Genomic DNA, 17,048 nt, shown 5'->3' on the forward strand with positions numbered 1-17,048 from the left:
TGCTAGGCAATTGGGTTAAGTGACTTGTCCAGAGTCACACAGCTAGTGTCATGTGTTGTGTCTGAGACTGGATTTGAACTCAGGTTCTCCTGACTTCAAGGCCAGAGCTCTATCCACTGCACCACCTAGCTGCCCCAAGAGGGTTAGTGTTAATGACTTGGGAGTCTCTTTCTAAGTTTGTGATCCTGCAAACCTTTTTGATGGGCAGTTTTTGGTTGGGTGATAGACTGTGGATATCTTTTTCTTGATAACCCCTGCTTTTTCCAGCATTCTGTGGAAGTGTGATGGCCTCTCTCATTTTGCTAGTGGGGCTGTTCTCCTCAATGTGATCCTTGGATACGATCCCAGTTACTTTACCACACCTTCTTCCTTAAGTACTACTGCCAACTTTCTGACCTTTGTGAATTGCCTTGTGTCCAGAAGCCTTTTTGCCACCATCTCATATTGGGTTCCTTCCCACTGCTATTCTTTACTTCCCTTTCTATTTCCCCTCATTGTCCAAACCTTCAAGAGTCTTAATTGGAAAAAGTTTACCTGTGCTCAGTGGAACAATTCTGCTGGAGCTTACCCTCTCACTTGTCTTTAAGAATCTGAAAAAAATGTTTTAGAAATAAGAGCCACTGAACCTTAAAATTGGAAGGGATGTTTTAGAGGTCATCTAATGTAATCTGAGCAACAAAATCATTTTTTTGGAGGAAAAAATAAAATGACCATGCTTAGTGACATTCTTCTGTTTTTGTAGTATGCATTCCTTGAGGTGTCATTCATGTTTCTGTATTTGTCTTCCTAGTGCTTAGCTTACAGTCTTCCTTTAACTAGGCTGGCTTAACTAGATTTACTGGTAGTGTTGATAACTCAGGCTGTATAAGAACTTCAAAGTCTCAAAGACACAACACCAATGTATCAAAAAGAGGAATTAGGAGATCCAGAGTGAGCTCATTATATATGATTAACAAACCAGAGAGAGGGAGTTGTTGCCAGGGGGCAGCAGGGGCTCGAGGCTCACATAATACTTTTGAGTTCCTTGGACTTATCAACAGGAAACAATTGACTGAATTAGTTATGAGAAGGTAATGCATTTTAGAAACCTGTAGTAAGTAGGACTTGTGGTGGTAAAGACCAGGCTGATCCTGTGTCCACAAAGCAGGAGTAATTGAATCAACTAATGTATGGAATTTGGGAGCACTGTCTTAGAGAATGACTAAAAAGGCCAAGCCCCAAACCAAGGCTCTTCCCACTGTACCACACTGCCTCCTCACTAGACTGTGTAATGAAATAGGCAGAACACACTAAGTAAAATATTAATCTTACTATGTTGGAGATGAATTTTTTCTTAAGTTCTAAATTACTTTAAAATAGACAAAGACAGTCCAAGAACTATCCTAATTTGTCCAAGGCTCTGTTGCCTTGGTAATCTGTGGTTAGGAAGTGTTAATAGTGAGAAGGGGGAGGCTAAATAAGGATTCATCTGGGGGACAGCGAGTTCACTGTTCAGGAGCAGCAGGAGGTGGCCTCCAGCTCCTGGCTAGGACTGGCTTAAAGGAGAGAGTGAAAACCTTCATGTATGGCTCTCACCTCTATTCCCAGAGAAGTTGTTAAATGTTTTCTCTAGATTGGCTAGGATAGAAAGTAAAAATAAAATAAGATCCAAATCAACAGGTACAGATTGGGACCCCACTGTGGATCTTGTAACTTAAACCCCTTCTTACAGATTTGTTAGAGGCAGTTGTTTTAATCCCCATATAAAGGTTACTTAGTTGTGTAGCAAATGCCAATAGATGTTTAACTGTCCAGTATTCTTTAGTTATCAGAATCTTTCCACTCTTTTTTAGGGGCTTGAAAACAATTTGATTTCCAGTATCACACTTGACTTATTCTTGATGATAAATAAATAATAAACCTTTTAACCCTTAAATTATGACATAAAATAAAAGCAGTTGATAGGGGAGTGTTTTAAATGGGCACATCAAGGGAAACCTTTCACCCCATGATCATGTCCCTGTTTTCTGTTCTCTTTAGCTTTATCTCCAAGCCAGAATGAAGGCAGATTGGGCACGACTTGTGCGCCCCACACTTCAGTTTGCTTTCATCGCTTTATCTATCTACGTGGGGCTTTCTCGTGTTTCTGATTATAAACATCACTGGAGTGATGTGCTGACTGGACTCATCCAGGGAGCTGTGGTTGCAATACTCGTTGTAAGTATACAAACTCAGGTGTAGACCAGCCTTCCTAGAGTAAAAGAAGGAATTGGACCTTCCGATCAATCTCTGCCTCATCTTAAAGATAAGGAAAGTCAAGGGTAGAACAGTGACCATAAGCTCCCCCCCCTTTTTAAAATTTCCAGGTGAACGTTTAAGCACCTATATGTAATGCACTAAAGAAGATATTAAGATATACACAGTCCCTGTTCTCAGGGAACTTAGAGTTTGGTAGAGGAAATAATTATATAACATGAAGCATCTAGGAAGAATTCTTAAGCTGTTGTACTTTTGAAAAGACAAAAAACACAAACCCCCCACCCCCCGCCCCAGTCAAGATCACTAGGGGTTGGGATGTACCAGACCAAACCCAAGAGTTTTTGTATTTGACGGGTGTATTTCTATCTATAAAACATTTGGACATTACAGAATGTCATTGCTTTGGGCTTAGAAACAGGAATGATAGGGAGCCTTGATGCTGCTGCTGCTGCAGGAATGGAAACATACCCCTTCATACTTAGCTGAGCTCATTACTACAAGAGAATTTGATGTGCAAAGTAAGAGTACAGAGAATAAAACAGAAATCTGATCCCTTAAACTTAGTTATCTCTCCCCTCTCCCTCCAGTTTACTCCAGAGAAAATTTCAGTAAACAACATTTTAATCTACTTCTTAGGTTGTATTTGTATCAGATTTCTTTGAGGAAAGAAACTGTCCATTTAAGCAAAGAAAAGAAGAGGACTCACACACAACTTTGCATGAGACGTCAACAAATGGAAATCATTATGGAAGCAATCACCAAGCATAAGGAGCTAAAATTGCCTGCTTTCTAAAGGAAAATGATAACAGCAGGAGAAAAAGATAATCATCATTTTCTCCTGGTGTACAAAGCCTTTAAGGGACTGCTGCTGCTATACCTCTCAGACGCCCACTTTACCTGTGTATATAGTCACACTTAACACAATAATAGCTTTAAAATTCATTCAAAAGATTTCAGACCTTTCACTAAAACACTACCCACCTGTACATTTTTTTTATTAAAATAATGTGATAATGCTTTTATGTACAAATGTGTATGTCATATACTTTGCTAGTATGATGCTTGTTTTAAATACAATACAAATTAAAATGTTTATGATGAAGAGTTGTCCATTTGTTTATAGAAAATTCAAAGAGCTGTCTCTGCAATGTTGAATGGGGATATGATGGCTGCCATTAGTAACTGGTTGATTCTACAGGTAAAGGCTTGCAGCAAACACAATATCTCTCTTGATTTTGCTGATTCCTATAATAAAGGAAAACAGACATGAATACTAAGTTAGCAAGAGCATTGTGTGTATACACAATGGCAGAATTGAATACTTAAAACTGGTGAGAAACTTAGCCTAAAACTTGGTCCTAATTATTCAACCTCTAGGCTTGGAACACTTCGGCTGGCACTGGTGATATTGACAGTGATGTTCATCTTCAATGAATTTAGCACCAAGAGGTAGAGAATATGCTACTAACAGAGCAAATGTGGAACTAGTGGAATCAAAAAAAAGCATCAATGCTAATTCTGATTTCATGTCTCTAAACACTGACACTAAACACTTGGCCTTCAGCCAGCAAACTCCTTCCCAGACCTGGCCCACTTAATCCACTTATCCAGATAAAAAGTACAAGAATGCATATTTCAAAGCAAAAAAGACCCCTAGAAATCCAACACATAAGATACTACATTAACACTTTTAAAAGACAAGGAGCCCAAAGTCTGACTTTAGAATTATTAGGAAAAAAATCCATTGGTTATGGATAAGTTACAAACCTTCTGCAAATTTATTCTCCAGCTCAGTGTTTCCAATAGCTTTTGCAGCTTGACACATCTGCCGAAGCAATTCTTCCAGACGCCTCATACAACGAATTATGCTGCCTAGTCGAAAGGAAGAACAATTACTTAACTACTTAGACCTGGGAAAATTTCTGTCCTGGGGTAAGGCATGAGAATGTTTGTGTTGAATTCTACATCCCCATTGCCCTGGGAGTTTTGAAGCCAGCAATGGATTTGAATTTATAGAGCATTTTTCCCCTAGAAGAGTTACAAGCTTGCTAAAAGTTTACCCTGGGACATATTTGGGCCTTGGCTCGAAACTTGGCTCTGTTATTTGCTAGGTGTGGGACCTTGGACAGCTTTAGCTCTTGGTGTCTCACAGGATCAATAAATCTGAAGCTAGAAGGAGCCTTAGTTCAAATCCCTTGTTTTACAAATGAAACAGGTCAAGAGAAGTAACAGTCACACACCTATATGGGGAAAACTGGGAATTAAAAGACTGATCTTCTGACTCAATCCAAATGGCTCTTTTCCATTGTAGCATGCCAGAGCCAGAGAATTCTCAAGGTCTCTGCCAGTTCTACAATCCCCCACTTACACAGGGCAAGAACTAGTATGTCAAGGCCAAGTACTATCTTCTCCCCCATACCCCCACCGAAGTTCTGGGGACACTGAGGATCTTGTGCCAGAGGAGTGCCAACTCTCAAGTCTCAGATAACTGAAGGCCCACAGAGTTCTCAAAATGCAGATCACTTGAGGAATATCCATTACTTCCATTCTCTTTTAAATAGCAATTTCATTAACATAAAGAAATTATTCATGAGCACTCATGAATTAATGAACAAAAAATTAGCGAATCTATAAGGAAAGCACAGATAAAAAATACTAAAAGACTTTTATTCATATATATATATATATATATATATATATATATATATATATATATATAAATATAAAATCATTTTATCCACTTTATGTTGTTCAGTCGTGTCATGACCCATTTGGGGTTTTCTTGACAAAGACACTGCAGTGTCTAATTCCTTCTCCAGGTCATTTTACAACTGAGGAAACTGAGGCCAACAGGGTTAAGTGACTTGCTCAGACCCTTGCCCAGGGTCTGAGGCTAGATTTAAACTCGGGTCTTCCTGACTTCAGGCCCAGCAGTCTGTATGTTGTACCACCTAGCTGCCCCTGTCCAGGCTGTATACTGTCTCATAGTATGCTTGATTACCCATTTCTACAAAGTTTTTCTCTTAAGATTGCCACATATCTGTCTAATTTTTAGTTTAGATAGTAAAGGGTCCAGGACCCAACATTACAATACATCCACAATCCTTATATATTATATAATATTATATATTATATACTTAGAGCCCCACTGAGTTAGATGCTGACACATTATGTCCAAGAAGTCCCTAAAGTAGAATCACCTAAGAACCTGTACTTGGCCCTCCACTGATCTTCGAGCTTTTTTTTTTTTTTTTTTTGGCTAGGCAATAGGATTAAGTGACTTGCCCAGGGTCACACAGCTAGTTAAGTGTTATGTGTCTGAGGCTACATTTGAATGTGGGTCCTCCTGAATCCAGGGCCGGTGCTCTATCCACTGCGCCACTTAGCTTCAATCTTCAATCAATAAACTTGGATGAAGACATTTCTTGTCAAATCTGCTGATGCTCATATAATCACAGGTTTAGGGCTTGAAGGAACCTCAGGTTACTTAGTCCCACACCCTCGGATCTTTTAGATAAGGAAATTCAGGCCCAGTGAGGTTGAGCTTGCCCAAGATCATACAGGTAAGTGAGAGCTAAACGCAGGTCCTGGCTCCAAATTCAACATTCAACGCTGCCTCCCAATATAAGTTGAGAGGGAAAACTTACTTTTGTAGTCAAGACTCCAAAATACCTTGAGACTAGAAAAATGGCAGTCAAAAACCGAATACTAGGCTAGGCTGCATTGAGGGGCAAAGTACCCAGAACAAAAGTTGATGCTTTTGCTATATTCTGTTTTGTAAGGCCACCACTGAAACACTGCTCAGTTCTGATTATCACCATTTTAGGAATGATGTAGATAAGCTGGAGGATAACCAACTTGGTGAGAAAACTGCATACTATGACCTATGAAGATCAGCTGGGAACTGGGGATATGTAAAGGGAAGATTAAAAGAAGGGGAGAAAACAGAACGAAGATCAGACCTGTTCTGCTTAATTTCAAAGGTCAGAATTTAGGAATAATGGGAAAAAGTTGTCAAATCAAGCCAAAAAAATTTAGGCTTGATTTAACAATAATTCCACAATATACTGGGAAGCCTAGGTGACCTACAATACAGGTACATTACAGAAGGGATTCTTGTTCAGAGCTTGAGAGGCCTTGTCAAGGACACAACTTTTTCTGCTTTTGTGACAGTCATCCTAAGACTATAAGTTTTGGCAATGCACAAGGCTTTCTCAGGAAAAAAAAAAAAGTAAAATTCTAGAAAAACACAATTTCATGCTAACATTCCCTGTCAAACTGACATTTTACAGTAAATTTTTTAAAATTACAAGGAAAAAAAAGTTAAAAATGGTTAGCTATAGATATTTTTTATTAGTGCCATGAGTTGAATGCTTTCACTTGTACACCTGAAACAATTTCTTTCACTGAGAACAATCTACTTTCTGGTACTGTCAGGTCAACCCAATGATCTCTTAGGGTGTCCCAAAAGTCTTGGTGCAGTTTTAAGCTATTAAAGCTTTTGGGACAAGCCAACTATCCCAATCAAGAATTTGACCAACAACGATTCTTGTTGCTTCTTTCACTGGAGATACTTTACAGGAAAAAAATCATCTATGAGCAAACAACTCCTTCGAACCCCAGTGTGAAAAGATTACTGAACCAAGAAGAATGGGGTTCTAAGTCCTAGCTCTGATACTCACAAAGTGTTTACCTTAAGCAAGTCACTTCACCTCTCTAGGCTCCAGGTTCCAGGTTTTCTAGGTTCCAAGACTGCAGTGTAGTTCTAGGTCTTAATTATCTGTCAGTAATGGCACAGAGATGTAGTCTTGTCTTAACATGTAGAAGCCAGAAATTCTGGATTTTGTAGACTTAAGGTCTCATAGAGTGGGAACCTAACTTTTCCTTGTAGGTACCTTATTAGGGTTCTAGGTAAAAAAAGAAGTCTAGAAGAACAGAAATAGATAGGCAAAGATAAAAGATGTGAAGACTGGAAGGGGGAGGGGAACCCCATAATTTAGAAAAGAAACCATTTCCAAGAACATTTTGAAAGATGTTTTGCTTAGTACATTATAAATAAAATCTTTTTTATTACTTGGTATATTGCTATCTATCTTTTGAAAATAGAAGTATTTAAATGCCAAATATTTATAGTAACAAGTCATAATTTTTTTTTTTAAGGCAGCTGGGGTTAAGTGACTTGCCCAAGGTCACACAGCTAGTAAGTGTCAAGTGTTTGGTCTGAAGCCGGATTTGAACTCAGGTACTCCTGACTTCAGGTCCGGTGCTCTAGACATTGTGCCACCTAGCTGCCCCACAAGTCATAATTTTTCCACACTGGGCACGACAGTACAACTCTCAAACTCATGAGCAGAGATGTATTTTTTTCTCTCAAGTACTTTTAATAACAGAAGGAAGAATATAGTGACTTTTCTACCTGTGGGCTTTTAAAAAGTCTCCCCTTCCTCCTGCCAATCAGTGGAGGGCAATCAGATGTGAGACAGTGAGAGACCCCCCCCCCCCCAAAAAAACCCTTTGTTTTATCAAAGGATGCAACTCATGTTCCTTAATTCAAGCAGTCCTTTGTAACAAATATTTAAAACATGAAAATACATATAATTACTAAGTCTGTACTTACTATTTGAATAAATATTTTCAAATTTAATACATCACAAAACTTAATAAGCAAACTAAATTGTTAGGAATGCATTTTTATATTCCTTAGCTAAAAGTGTGATTTTAGATTTGTAAAGTGTGATTTTAGATTTAAGATGTAAAATATTGCATACATCCTTAAAAATTCTCCCCAGTTTCAATTTTTTCCCTCCTGGAAATATTTTTGTCTCTAGACACAGATCTTGCTGACATAGGTAAGGGAAAGAGACCATTTATCTGTTTTCCAATAGTGACAAAATAGGTGACATAGATTTCCTAAACCAATGTTTAGGAAAGGATGCTGTAGAAGTACCTTCTAGGCCCAATCTACTGAATGGGTTGGTACAAGTGTGACAATTCTGTAAATGATCCTCTTTATATTCACATGGCCATGTGAATTCACATGCCATTCACATGGCAGATGCCATGAGGTCAACTCCAACCTTATCTAAGTAGTGCTTGTGGTGGATGCCCTAAGGCCCAGGGCACATGATATCAGTCTATAATAAATTTCCCAAGGGAGGGGGGAACCAAACCAACACAAAACATAGATTTACTTATATGTTCCACATAGTGTGGAATGGGCTTGTGTTTTTGTCCTTCCTTATATATAGATAAACTAAGACCATATATATTTCGAACCCTTCACGATTCTGATAGCTGTTAGCAATTATTTTTTTAAAAAATGTACACCAAATGATAGCAAAGGGAACAAGACTGCTGTTCGCAGTCATGATTTCCTTTCAGCTATCTGATGTGCTTGACACCAGTCTTCTATTTTGGCAAGGAATTGATTGTTAGAGCTAGAAGTTTTAAGAAATTAACATCAAATTAAAGAAAAAAGTAAATATTTTGGAGTCAGTGAATGCAACAGTATCAGGAACATATGGCAGTATGTCTGCATAATTCCTGGACACAAATAGCTGACTTCTAAGTTCACTGTCAAATAAGGGTTAATCCAGTTAGATGAAGAATAACCTGCCCTTCCCTGTCACTTTAAAAATAATCTTTCTTATTTAACCTTCCAATGCAGCTAAGAAGCCAACTATTGCAGTTACGTATTTGAAGTCATACACAGAACAGCTTTGTTCTTCTCAGAGATGCACAAGAACCTATTTTTTTTTAAAGCAACATAAAAGAAAACTGGCTGATATTTAGAGAGATGGTAGCTGGAGACTAGCTAGGTACATTGTAACTAAGGCTTATTTCTAATGAGAGGCCTTAAAGTTAGCATGTAAATTCTTCCTCTCTTCTTACTGCGGTTAGGCAACTCATTATTCCTCTAGTCCAGCCTTCTTTCAGAGATGAGGAAACAAAAGCCAAAAGAGGGCCTAATGTAATATTATTAACAATACTATCATTACTTCAAATGGCCAATATAACTTCATTCAACTCCTGATTCATTTGGTCTTCTTTTGGGCAATACACTTTCTGAAGTAGAGTAAAAATGTTTTTAGGCAGATAAATTGGTAGAGTCTATGGATACAGTGTTGGACCTAGAGGAAGAAAGACCTGAGTTCTAACGCAGCCTCCGACAATTAAGACCATAGGCAAGTCACTTAATCTGTTTGCTTCACTTTCCTCACCTGTAAAATAGAGACAGTAGTAGTACCAAGAGTTGTCTAGAGGATAAAATGAAATGATATTTGTAAAGTGTTTTGTAAGCCTTAAGGTACTATATGAATTATCATCATGCAACCTGTAACATAATACTTAGCTAGGCCAAATGACTGTAAATAGCCTGCACAAGCTCTGGTCATTATTATCTTCCACTGTCCCACAGTGAGGTGGCAGAGTGCACAGAATGCAGGGTCTGGAGTCACCAAGACTCACCTTCCTGAGTTCAAATCTGGCTTCAGACACGGACTAGCTGTATGACCCTGGGGAAGTCACTTACCCCTGTTTGCCTCAGTTTCCTCATCTATAAAATGAGGTTTGCCAAGAAAATCCCAAATGGGGTCACAAAGAATCAGACATAACCAAAACGACTAAACAACAACAAAAGTCCTACAGAAAGATTTAAACTCATTCTGGTTTCTGACAATGGAATGTGAAAGGTAATCCTTAATCACAACATATGCTAAGACTTACTCCATGAACATCGTCTATCTTTAGCAGAGGAAAAACAGATGGGAAAGGGAAGAAGATCTAGGAATGGTAGTAAGCTCCAACTTCTTCTTTGGGCTATTAGTAAAATGAATGAGGTTGTTTAATTTACATTCCTAAACTGAAAATGCTCAATTAATTTTCTTTCAACAATTTAATTACTATTATGTAAAAGCTTCTATTCCAAAGGAATTATGTAATGGTTTGTAATGCAAAATCTTTCTCTTCATGGCAATGGGATGATTACCAAATGTCATTTTAACCACTGTAGCAAGAACTGACCCAAACCATTTCTCACAGCCACCCTGTATTTCCAAGCAAGTGTCACTGGGCCAGGGCCTGTATCTAAGCCCCAGGCAGGCCACTTATCTATCTCCCAAACATGTAAGTTTAACCTCCCATAATATTTCAGTACTTTGACCAACAGAAAACTTAAGAGAAAAAAAACAGTATCTGTAAGACAAATCACAGTTAAAACCATATGGAATGAATTATTAAGATAAAATTTAGCCCAAAATAACTGAACTAAGCAAATCTTCAGAGCACAGCAACGCTGCATTCTGGCAAACACTGAACTCAATTTTGGAAAGCCCAACTTTATTGCAGAGTCTCAGATTACTGGAGAATAATTAGGAAAATGAAGCCACGAGGCACCCGGGGAGCTCACACGTGGGCTACAATCTCATACTAGTTGTGGTTATTGAAGATAGATTCTTGTCATCAAATTATACTGTACATGCACAAACACTAAACCATGTACAGAGGAGGATGGTGTGTGTGTGGGGGGGGGTCTGTGGGTAGTGAGGGGTGTCAAAAGAAAGAGGGGTATTAGAGAATTTGCTTAATGAAAACTTTTGTTTGAATAAGATTTTCATTCCTAGTCCCTCCCTACAAACATCTGGGGTTGATAACATCCAAAGGATTCCCTTCCAAGATATTGAAGTCCTTCTTTCATAGATGAAGACTTGTCATATTAAGTCCTTGAATATGATACCACCCACTGACATTAAATACATTAATGGCTGGCCAGAATTAAAATTACCCACCCCAAAAGGCTAATTTACTGTGAAAGTGTTCTTCCTGTTCCAAATCCTGAGATCACATTCCTAATTAAGGAAGAGAATACAATTCACAGGTAAAAATCTTCCTCACACACCATTTTTTTGGTTATTTTGTTGCTTCTTAGTCCTCTGTATCTTTCAAAAGAAACCATCCCATAAAGGGTAAGTTCTCTCTAGGAATTAAGGTAAGAAGGGAAGCTTAAAAACTGAATGGCAGCGTGGAATTTTATAATATTAAGCATTAACCTCCAGTTTCACTATTTCCCAAGCAAACACTTCAATGTGTGCTCGAATTTAGATCCAGAAAAAGTATCATATGCTAATAAGAATGACTTTATTTTGGAGCACAGGGCTCATAAAAACAAAAGCCATTCTCAAAAGATCCACAAAATGGATGTCCAGTGTCATGGGTTTTTTTAGGATTAGGTTCAAATTTTGTATAGTTAGAACAAAACCAAAACAACATCATGCTCTCAAATGTAAAAAGTCAATATATTTGGAGATCCAACTGAACATGGAATTATTTCTGTTAGGGATGTGGGTCGGAGGCATTTAGGATTAATGCTGTCATCTAAACCTTAATATAATAGAAATTATAACAATTCTGGTCACTGAGGCCTGTGAACCAGGGTACCCATACCCACAAGGAGCTGCCAAAGAAATAAATGGCCCCTAGGCCTTTTAAACCCCAGAAGACAGAAGCACATGGAAAGAAGCTAAGATGTCTTTGCAATGGATGACCCAGATAGCACTGTCTCTGTGTCTCAAAGGGGGTTATTAATGATTCTTGTTTTAGCAAAAGAGAAAAGCAACAGCTTTTGCTCAGCACACAACAGAGACCAAACAGACCCCAATTATGACCCCAAAGCAGACCTTGGTCTCCACCAGCAGTCTAACAAATAATTCTATTTAAGTTTAGTTTCATGAAATTAAAGCCATTGAACCACCCCAACTATAAAATTTTAAATTCCCTCAACCAAAACTGAGGCGTATGTTTAATATGTAGTTCTCTCTGAAAGCATTTCTAAAACACATGGCCTTCATTAGCACAAGACAGTGTTAACTCTCACAGGCTTAGGCTTGCAAAATATTTTGAGGATTTAAAGTACAGAGACTGCTGAGGCTACTATTTTTTTTAAAGACTTGTTTTTTTTTAAAAAAATATTTAAATAAGGGAATAGTAATGTTTGTGAAAACCCAAAAATTAAAAATTTCCCATGTTGAAATATTACTTCTATAAAAATTAGGGACACAGTGTATTATATGTTAGGGCTTCATTATATGCTGCTATTAAAGATCCCCCTCCCCCCATCAAGAATGGTTCCATACTGAGCCTATAAAAACATTATAATTCTAAGAGTGGAGAAAAGAACCAAGGATAGCAAATATACAGGACACGCCTTTTCAGCTGGTGTTGTAATAGGGAAAATGTCCAATTAGGAAAAAAATGCTTCTTTAAAAAAAGTTCCATTTAATACTGAACTTATCCAGCACTGGGAGGAAAAAAACCCACTTCCATATAGAAATAATAAGGATTATAATCTAGCATTTATATAGCATTTTAAGATTTGCAAAGTGCTTTTATGTTATTTCAATTAATTCCTGGGAGATGGGTGCTATTATTATCCCAATTGTATAGATAAAGAAACTGAGGCAGATAGTACATGAAACTGTGAATCACTATTACGTACAACTCATTCCTAAAAGTATACAATAAATTCAATGTTACTTTCAAAGATGTCTTGATTGTGAGGAAAAAACAAGAAAAAAAGAGGGAAAACTAAACAACAAACACATACAGACTTTCGGTCTTCTGCTCACTTAGAAAACTGAATGCTTAATTACTATGAGTTTAAGGAGAGGAAATATCTAAAAGAATGGCACAAAGACAGGTAACATCAAGAAATAGGGCAGATTACATAAACTTAGTTTATATAATTGTAGCCTGAAATCTGCCTCTACAAACAGAAAATAAACTTACACAATTTAAATTGCTCAAATGATGGCTGTTAAATTTAAGTTGAAATAATCCTAAGGAGCTGAGAAAAGAAGGCAGAATAATTTTCAGGAATGCTGGTATGCTACTGAAAAGGTCAACCCACAGGTGGAGTCTTGTACTTGGGCATCATCCCAAACTGTCTTTAGTTTTAAATAGCACAGAGTTCATGTTTCATGACACACACACTACATAAAATTTCTATTTAGTACAAAATTTCAAACAAAATCCACAAAGTCAAGTTTACAGACTCCTTGAGTGTTCTGTTCATGTGTCTGGGCAGGTAAATTCACAGAATCAGAGCATCTTCTAAGTAGAGGTGAACTCTGAGACCGGGCAGGGACAGGATGTCATCATCATCAACATCAGCAAGAACAACAACAACAACAGTCTTTCTACTGGAGATCTAGGAACTTTAGTTCTGTCATTTATCTCTATGATGTCCACACAAGAAAGTAAAAGGAAGTCCTTACTGAGGCCCAAAGATAAATTGTGTTTTACACCGTTAGAAAGTAAATGGTCTTTAACCATGTTCAGTGGAAAGTACTAACAAAGTACTTAACACTGAGAGGGCAGTGACTGAGAGAAGGTTCAAGAAAGGAGTTCTAAAAACATGACGTATGACGCAAGCACTTTGACATTATTCCCTTAAGAAATTATTTGCATATATGTATCATCTCCCCTCCTAGAAATAAGCTCCACAACAACAAAGGACATTTATACAGTGCTTTAAAGTTTGCAAAGCACTTTACATACATGACTTCATTTGAGTATCATAATAATTTTACAAAGGAGGAATTTTTATTAAATTTCAGACCTAGGATTTCATAGTTGGGGGCTCCCTGGTGAGGAAACCACCTTCCAATGCAGATTAGTAGATTTCTGCAATTTAAAAGTTTTAGAAAGTAGCCTAAACCACTGAGAAGTTAAATGACTTGCTCAGCATGAGCTAGAAGCTGAGGCCCCATGCCCTATCCACTGTGCAACACTGCCTCCCTGTGAGGCAGGTAATACAGGAATTTTTATCCCCAATTTATATGAGGAAACTGAGATTTAGGGAGGTTAAATAATTTGTCTGTGGAATCAGCACGGCAGAGTCAAAACAACTTTGGACTTAGGGGATGGTTTTACATCGTGGGTCAGCTGTTTACAGTGGGACTGGCACAGGCAAGGTGCTTGGTCTTGGTGGGACTCAGTCTAAGACCCCCAGGTCACAGCACCAGAAAGCGTCAGAGACACAACTCAGGTTTGGCTTCTCCTGACTCCAGTGCCACTGAGCCAAAGATACCAAAGAGCATCTGTCCATCCTTAGTTCCTGTGGAGCCTGGCACAGAGCCTTACTTACAGACAGAAAAGGGCTGTGTGCTAGCAAACTCTTATACGTGAAGATTCATACATATGTATGTAGCTATAACACTCATGTAGAAACTGCCAGAATTCGTGTCCTCTATTTAAGCTATCTGACCTCTAAATAAATTGCAGGAATCCACAGGTCAAATTTTAAACTTGGTTTGGTTGACAATAAAAAAGTGTTTAAAAAGCATTTCAGATCCTCTGGCAGAGTCTGAGATTAGATTAGAATAGGAAATTTTCCTTTGAGGCCAAAGATTAATAAGCTGTTGCAGGTAAAAAAACATTTAAGTGCTTCCTATGTGCCAGGTACTAGCTTAGAAATCCCACTTAGTGTCAAGCACTTAATAAGTGAAATGGGCATAATTCTTTCCCTACAGTGCCAACCTGTAATTAGTCTATAATTATGCCCAATGTCAGCACAACTCACATTCTTGCACCCATATTTTCCCCTGAGCCAGGGATGCAGACTTGTGAATTCCTCAGTGTAGAGAGAAAACCTCTGGCAAAAAAACAAAACAAAACAAAAATCTTCCACCAATTTTGCTGCTGAGTTGTTTCATTTACATCTGACTCTTTGGGATCCCAATTGGGGTTGTCTTGGCAGAGATACTGGAGAGGTTTGCCATTTCCTTTGCCAGCTCATTGTACAGATGAGGAAACTGAGACAAAAAGGGTTAAGTGACTTGTCCAGGGTCACACAGCTAGTAAGTTTCTGAGGTTGGATTTGAACTCAGGAAGACTTCAGGCCTGGTGCTCTATCTAATATGCAATGTAGCTGACCCCTTCTACTCCTACTGATCCACATAGGTCACTGGCCTTCAACTTTGTCTTAGGGAGGCAGTGGGAGCACTGAGAGATTAAGGGAGTTGCACAGGGTCAAATAATCTGTATGTGTCAGAGGCAGGACCTGAACCTAGGTCGTCTTCCTGACTCTCAGACAGGCCTGCCACTATGCCATACTGATTCTTCACACTGAATAGCAAGTGGAGCATAAAGTGATTCCCACAATGGAGTTATGAAATGCAGTACAATAATAAAGTACCAGTGTGGTAAAGATAATTCATTTTCTGAATTTTACTATTAAAGCAAATACCTCACAAAGCACATGAAAACACAGGTCCATGGTCCAAAGTCCTGCTTGTCCTATTTGAACATACTATGAAAAGGAGTAAGTTTAGCTCTCTGAAGCAAGAATCGGATCTCCGAATCGTATATTCAGAGCTAGAAGGGACCTCTCAGAGGATCTAATCAAACTCCCTCATTCCCATATGAGGAAACTGTGGCCCAATTTCACAAGCTCATACACATAGTAAGATGGCAGAAATATGATCTGAACCAAGGTCCTGACTCCAAATCCTGTTTTCTTTACTCTATCATGACACTTAAGTAATCTAACAATAATAGAGACCAAATGATAAGCTTACAACAGCAACAATGCTAAATACATGTGTACAAGACACACATTTTCTCAAAATGCTCACTAAGGTGAAGATAAGCAATTCCCTTAAAATAGTCTTTACAGTATAAAATTTAATATGTAGTATCAAGTTCAATATAATCATTTTATATCTCCATACAAGGTTTATGATAATAAATTATTGTATAATCATTTAAAAATTTATAAAGCCTATGTTTCTAATTCACATTATTTTTCTTTAACCATCATCTTTGGTTTTATTTTTATTTTATTAAAATTTATCCTTATTTTTTTCCTTCATCTAAGCTCTTTTTTCAGTTTCTCAATTATTTTTTCTTGTTGGTTCATCAGTCTTTTGATTTCTTCCTGATTAGTTTTATTTCAGTAGTTTGAGTTAAAATTCATACTATCAAAGTTACATAATAAAATAACAGACCATTCATCAGTTTGTTAATGTAAAGGCCATAAAAAGTAACTTGACGAAGCATTATGTGAAACATATAATATAAATGTTTTTTCACTGTAACTGAGTTATTTTCCTAATGGAAGAATCTGCTAAACTATGACATTTTCTACCTCTACCAAAGAACAAAAACATGTAGATAAATAAAAAATCCATGGGAATTGTCTCTCTAAAAGATGACTAGGACCCTGTTATGGGATACTAAGGAGTTTAATATGTAGTTCTTCAAATAAATACGCTTCAGAACTTTAAGAATGTGTAATTCTGTCAGTGTGGTTATCCCTTTCCTCAACTGAAATGTTAAGCCCACTGTAATGCAATGGATGGCCTTGAAAGAATTGGCATCACTGAAAAACTTTTGTCAATCTGGTGAAAAGCTTCTCTGAATTTAGTAGGACTGCTCTTTGATTGACAAAAATACTTCACTTCACCCATATTTAAACAAGCCTTTCTAGAACTGTGGTACTGCTAGGTTGGCCTCTGAGAACATAGGGTAAATATTTGAAAAATAAATGCATATTAAAAAACCATCTATAGATACGTCTATACCTCCATACACCCACATGCATATGCTTCTCTAGAGCCTTTTATAGTACTCTTCACCTTCTGTGATCTTTAACTAAATGTTATTAAATCAAGTACAAAAAACCTTTGGCTAGAATTATCTTTTAGTAACCAATTAGAAAGACAAGAAATGAAATAAATATCCCTCTCTACATATTTTACTTTAAAAAAATTACAAAAATGAACAATTCCTATTTCCTTACCTTACAAAATAAC

General features: G+C 37.6%; 2 protein-coding genes across 4 annotated transcripts in view; one reads left to right on the forward strand and one right to left on the reverse strand.

Annotated features, from left to right (window-relative positions):
• PLPP1 (phospholipid phosphatase 1) overlaps positions 1-3,340 on the forward strand; it is a 112,439-nt gene extending 109,099 nt beyond the window's left edge. For all 3 annotated transcript variants that reach the window (XM_027863424.1, XM_027863425.1, XM_027863426.1), the window contains 2 exons: positions 2,020-2,196; positions 2,875-3,340. In XM_027863424.1, the coding sequence (XP_027719225.1) occupies positions 2,020-2,196; positions 2,875-3,006 (309 nt within the window). In that variant the 3' untranslated portion in view covers positions 3,007-3,340. The remainder of the gene's footprint in view (positions 1-2,019; positions 2,197-2,874) is intronic.
• The window catches only part of MTREX (Mtr4 exosome RNA helicase), an 85,776-nt gene continuing 71,940 nt past the window's right edge, over positions 3,213-17,048 (reverse strand). Inside the window, exons 26-27 of the mRNA XM_027863423.1 lie at positions 4,006-4,110; positions 3,213-3,483 (exon numbers count right to left, since the gene is read on the reverse strand). Coding sequence (XP_027719224.1) covers positions 3,431-3,483; positions 4,006-4,110 — 158 coding nt within the window. The 3' untranslated portion in view covers positions 3,213-3,430. The remainder of the gene's footprint in view (positions 3,484-4,005; positions 4,111-17,048) is intronic.

This window comes from Vombatus ursinus, unplaced genomic scaffold (genome assembly GCF_900497805.2).
Source record: "Vombatus ursinus unplaced genomic scaffold, bare-nosed wombat genome assembly UNPS02014772.1, whole genome shotgun sequence".
Lineage (NCBI taxonomy): Eukaryota > Metazoa > Chordata > Mammalia > Diprotodontia > Vombatidae > Vombatus > Vombatus ursinus.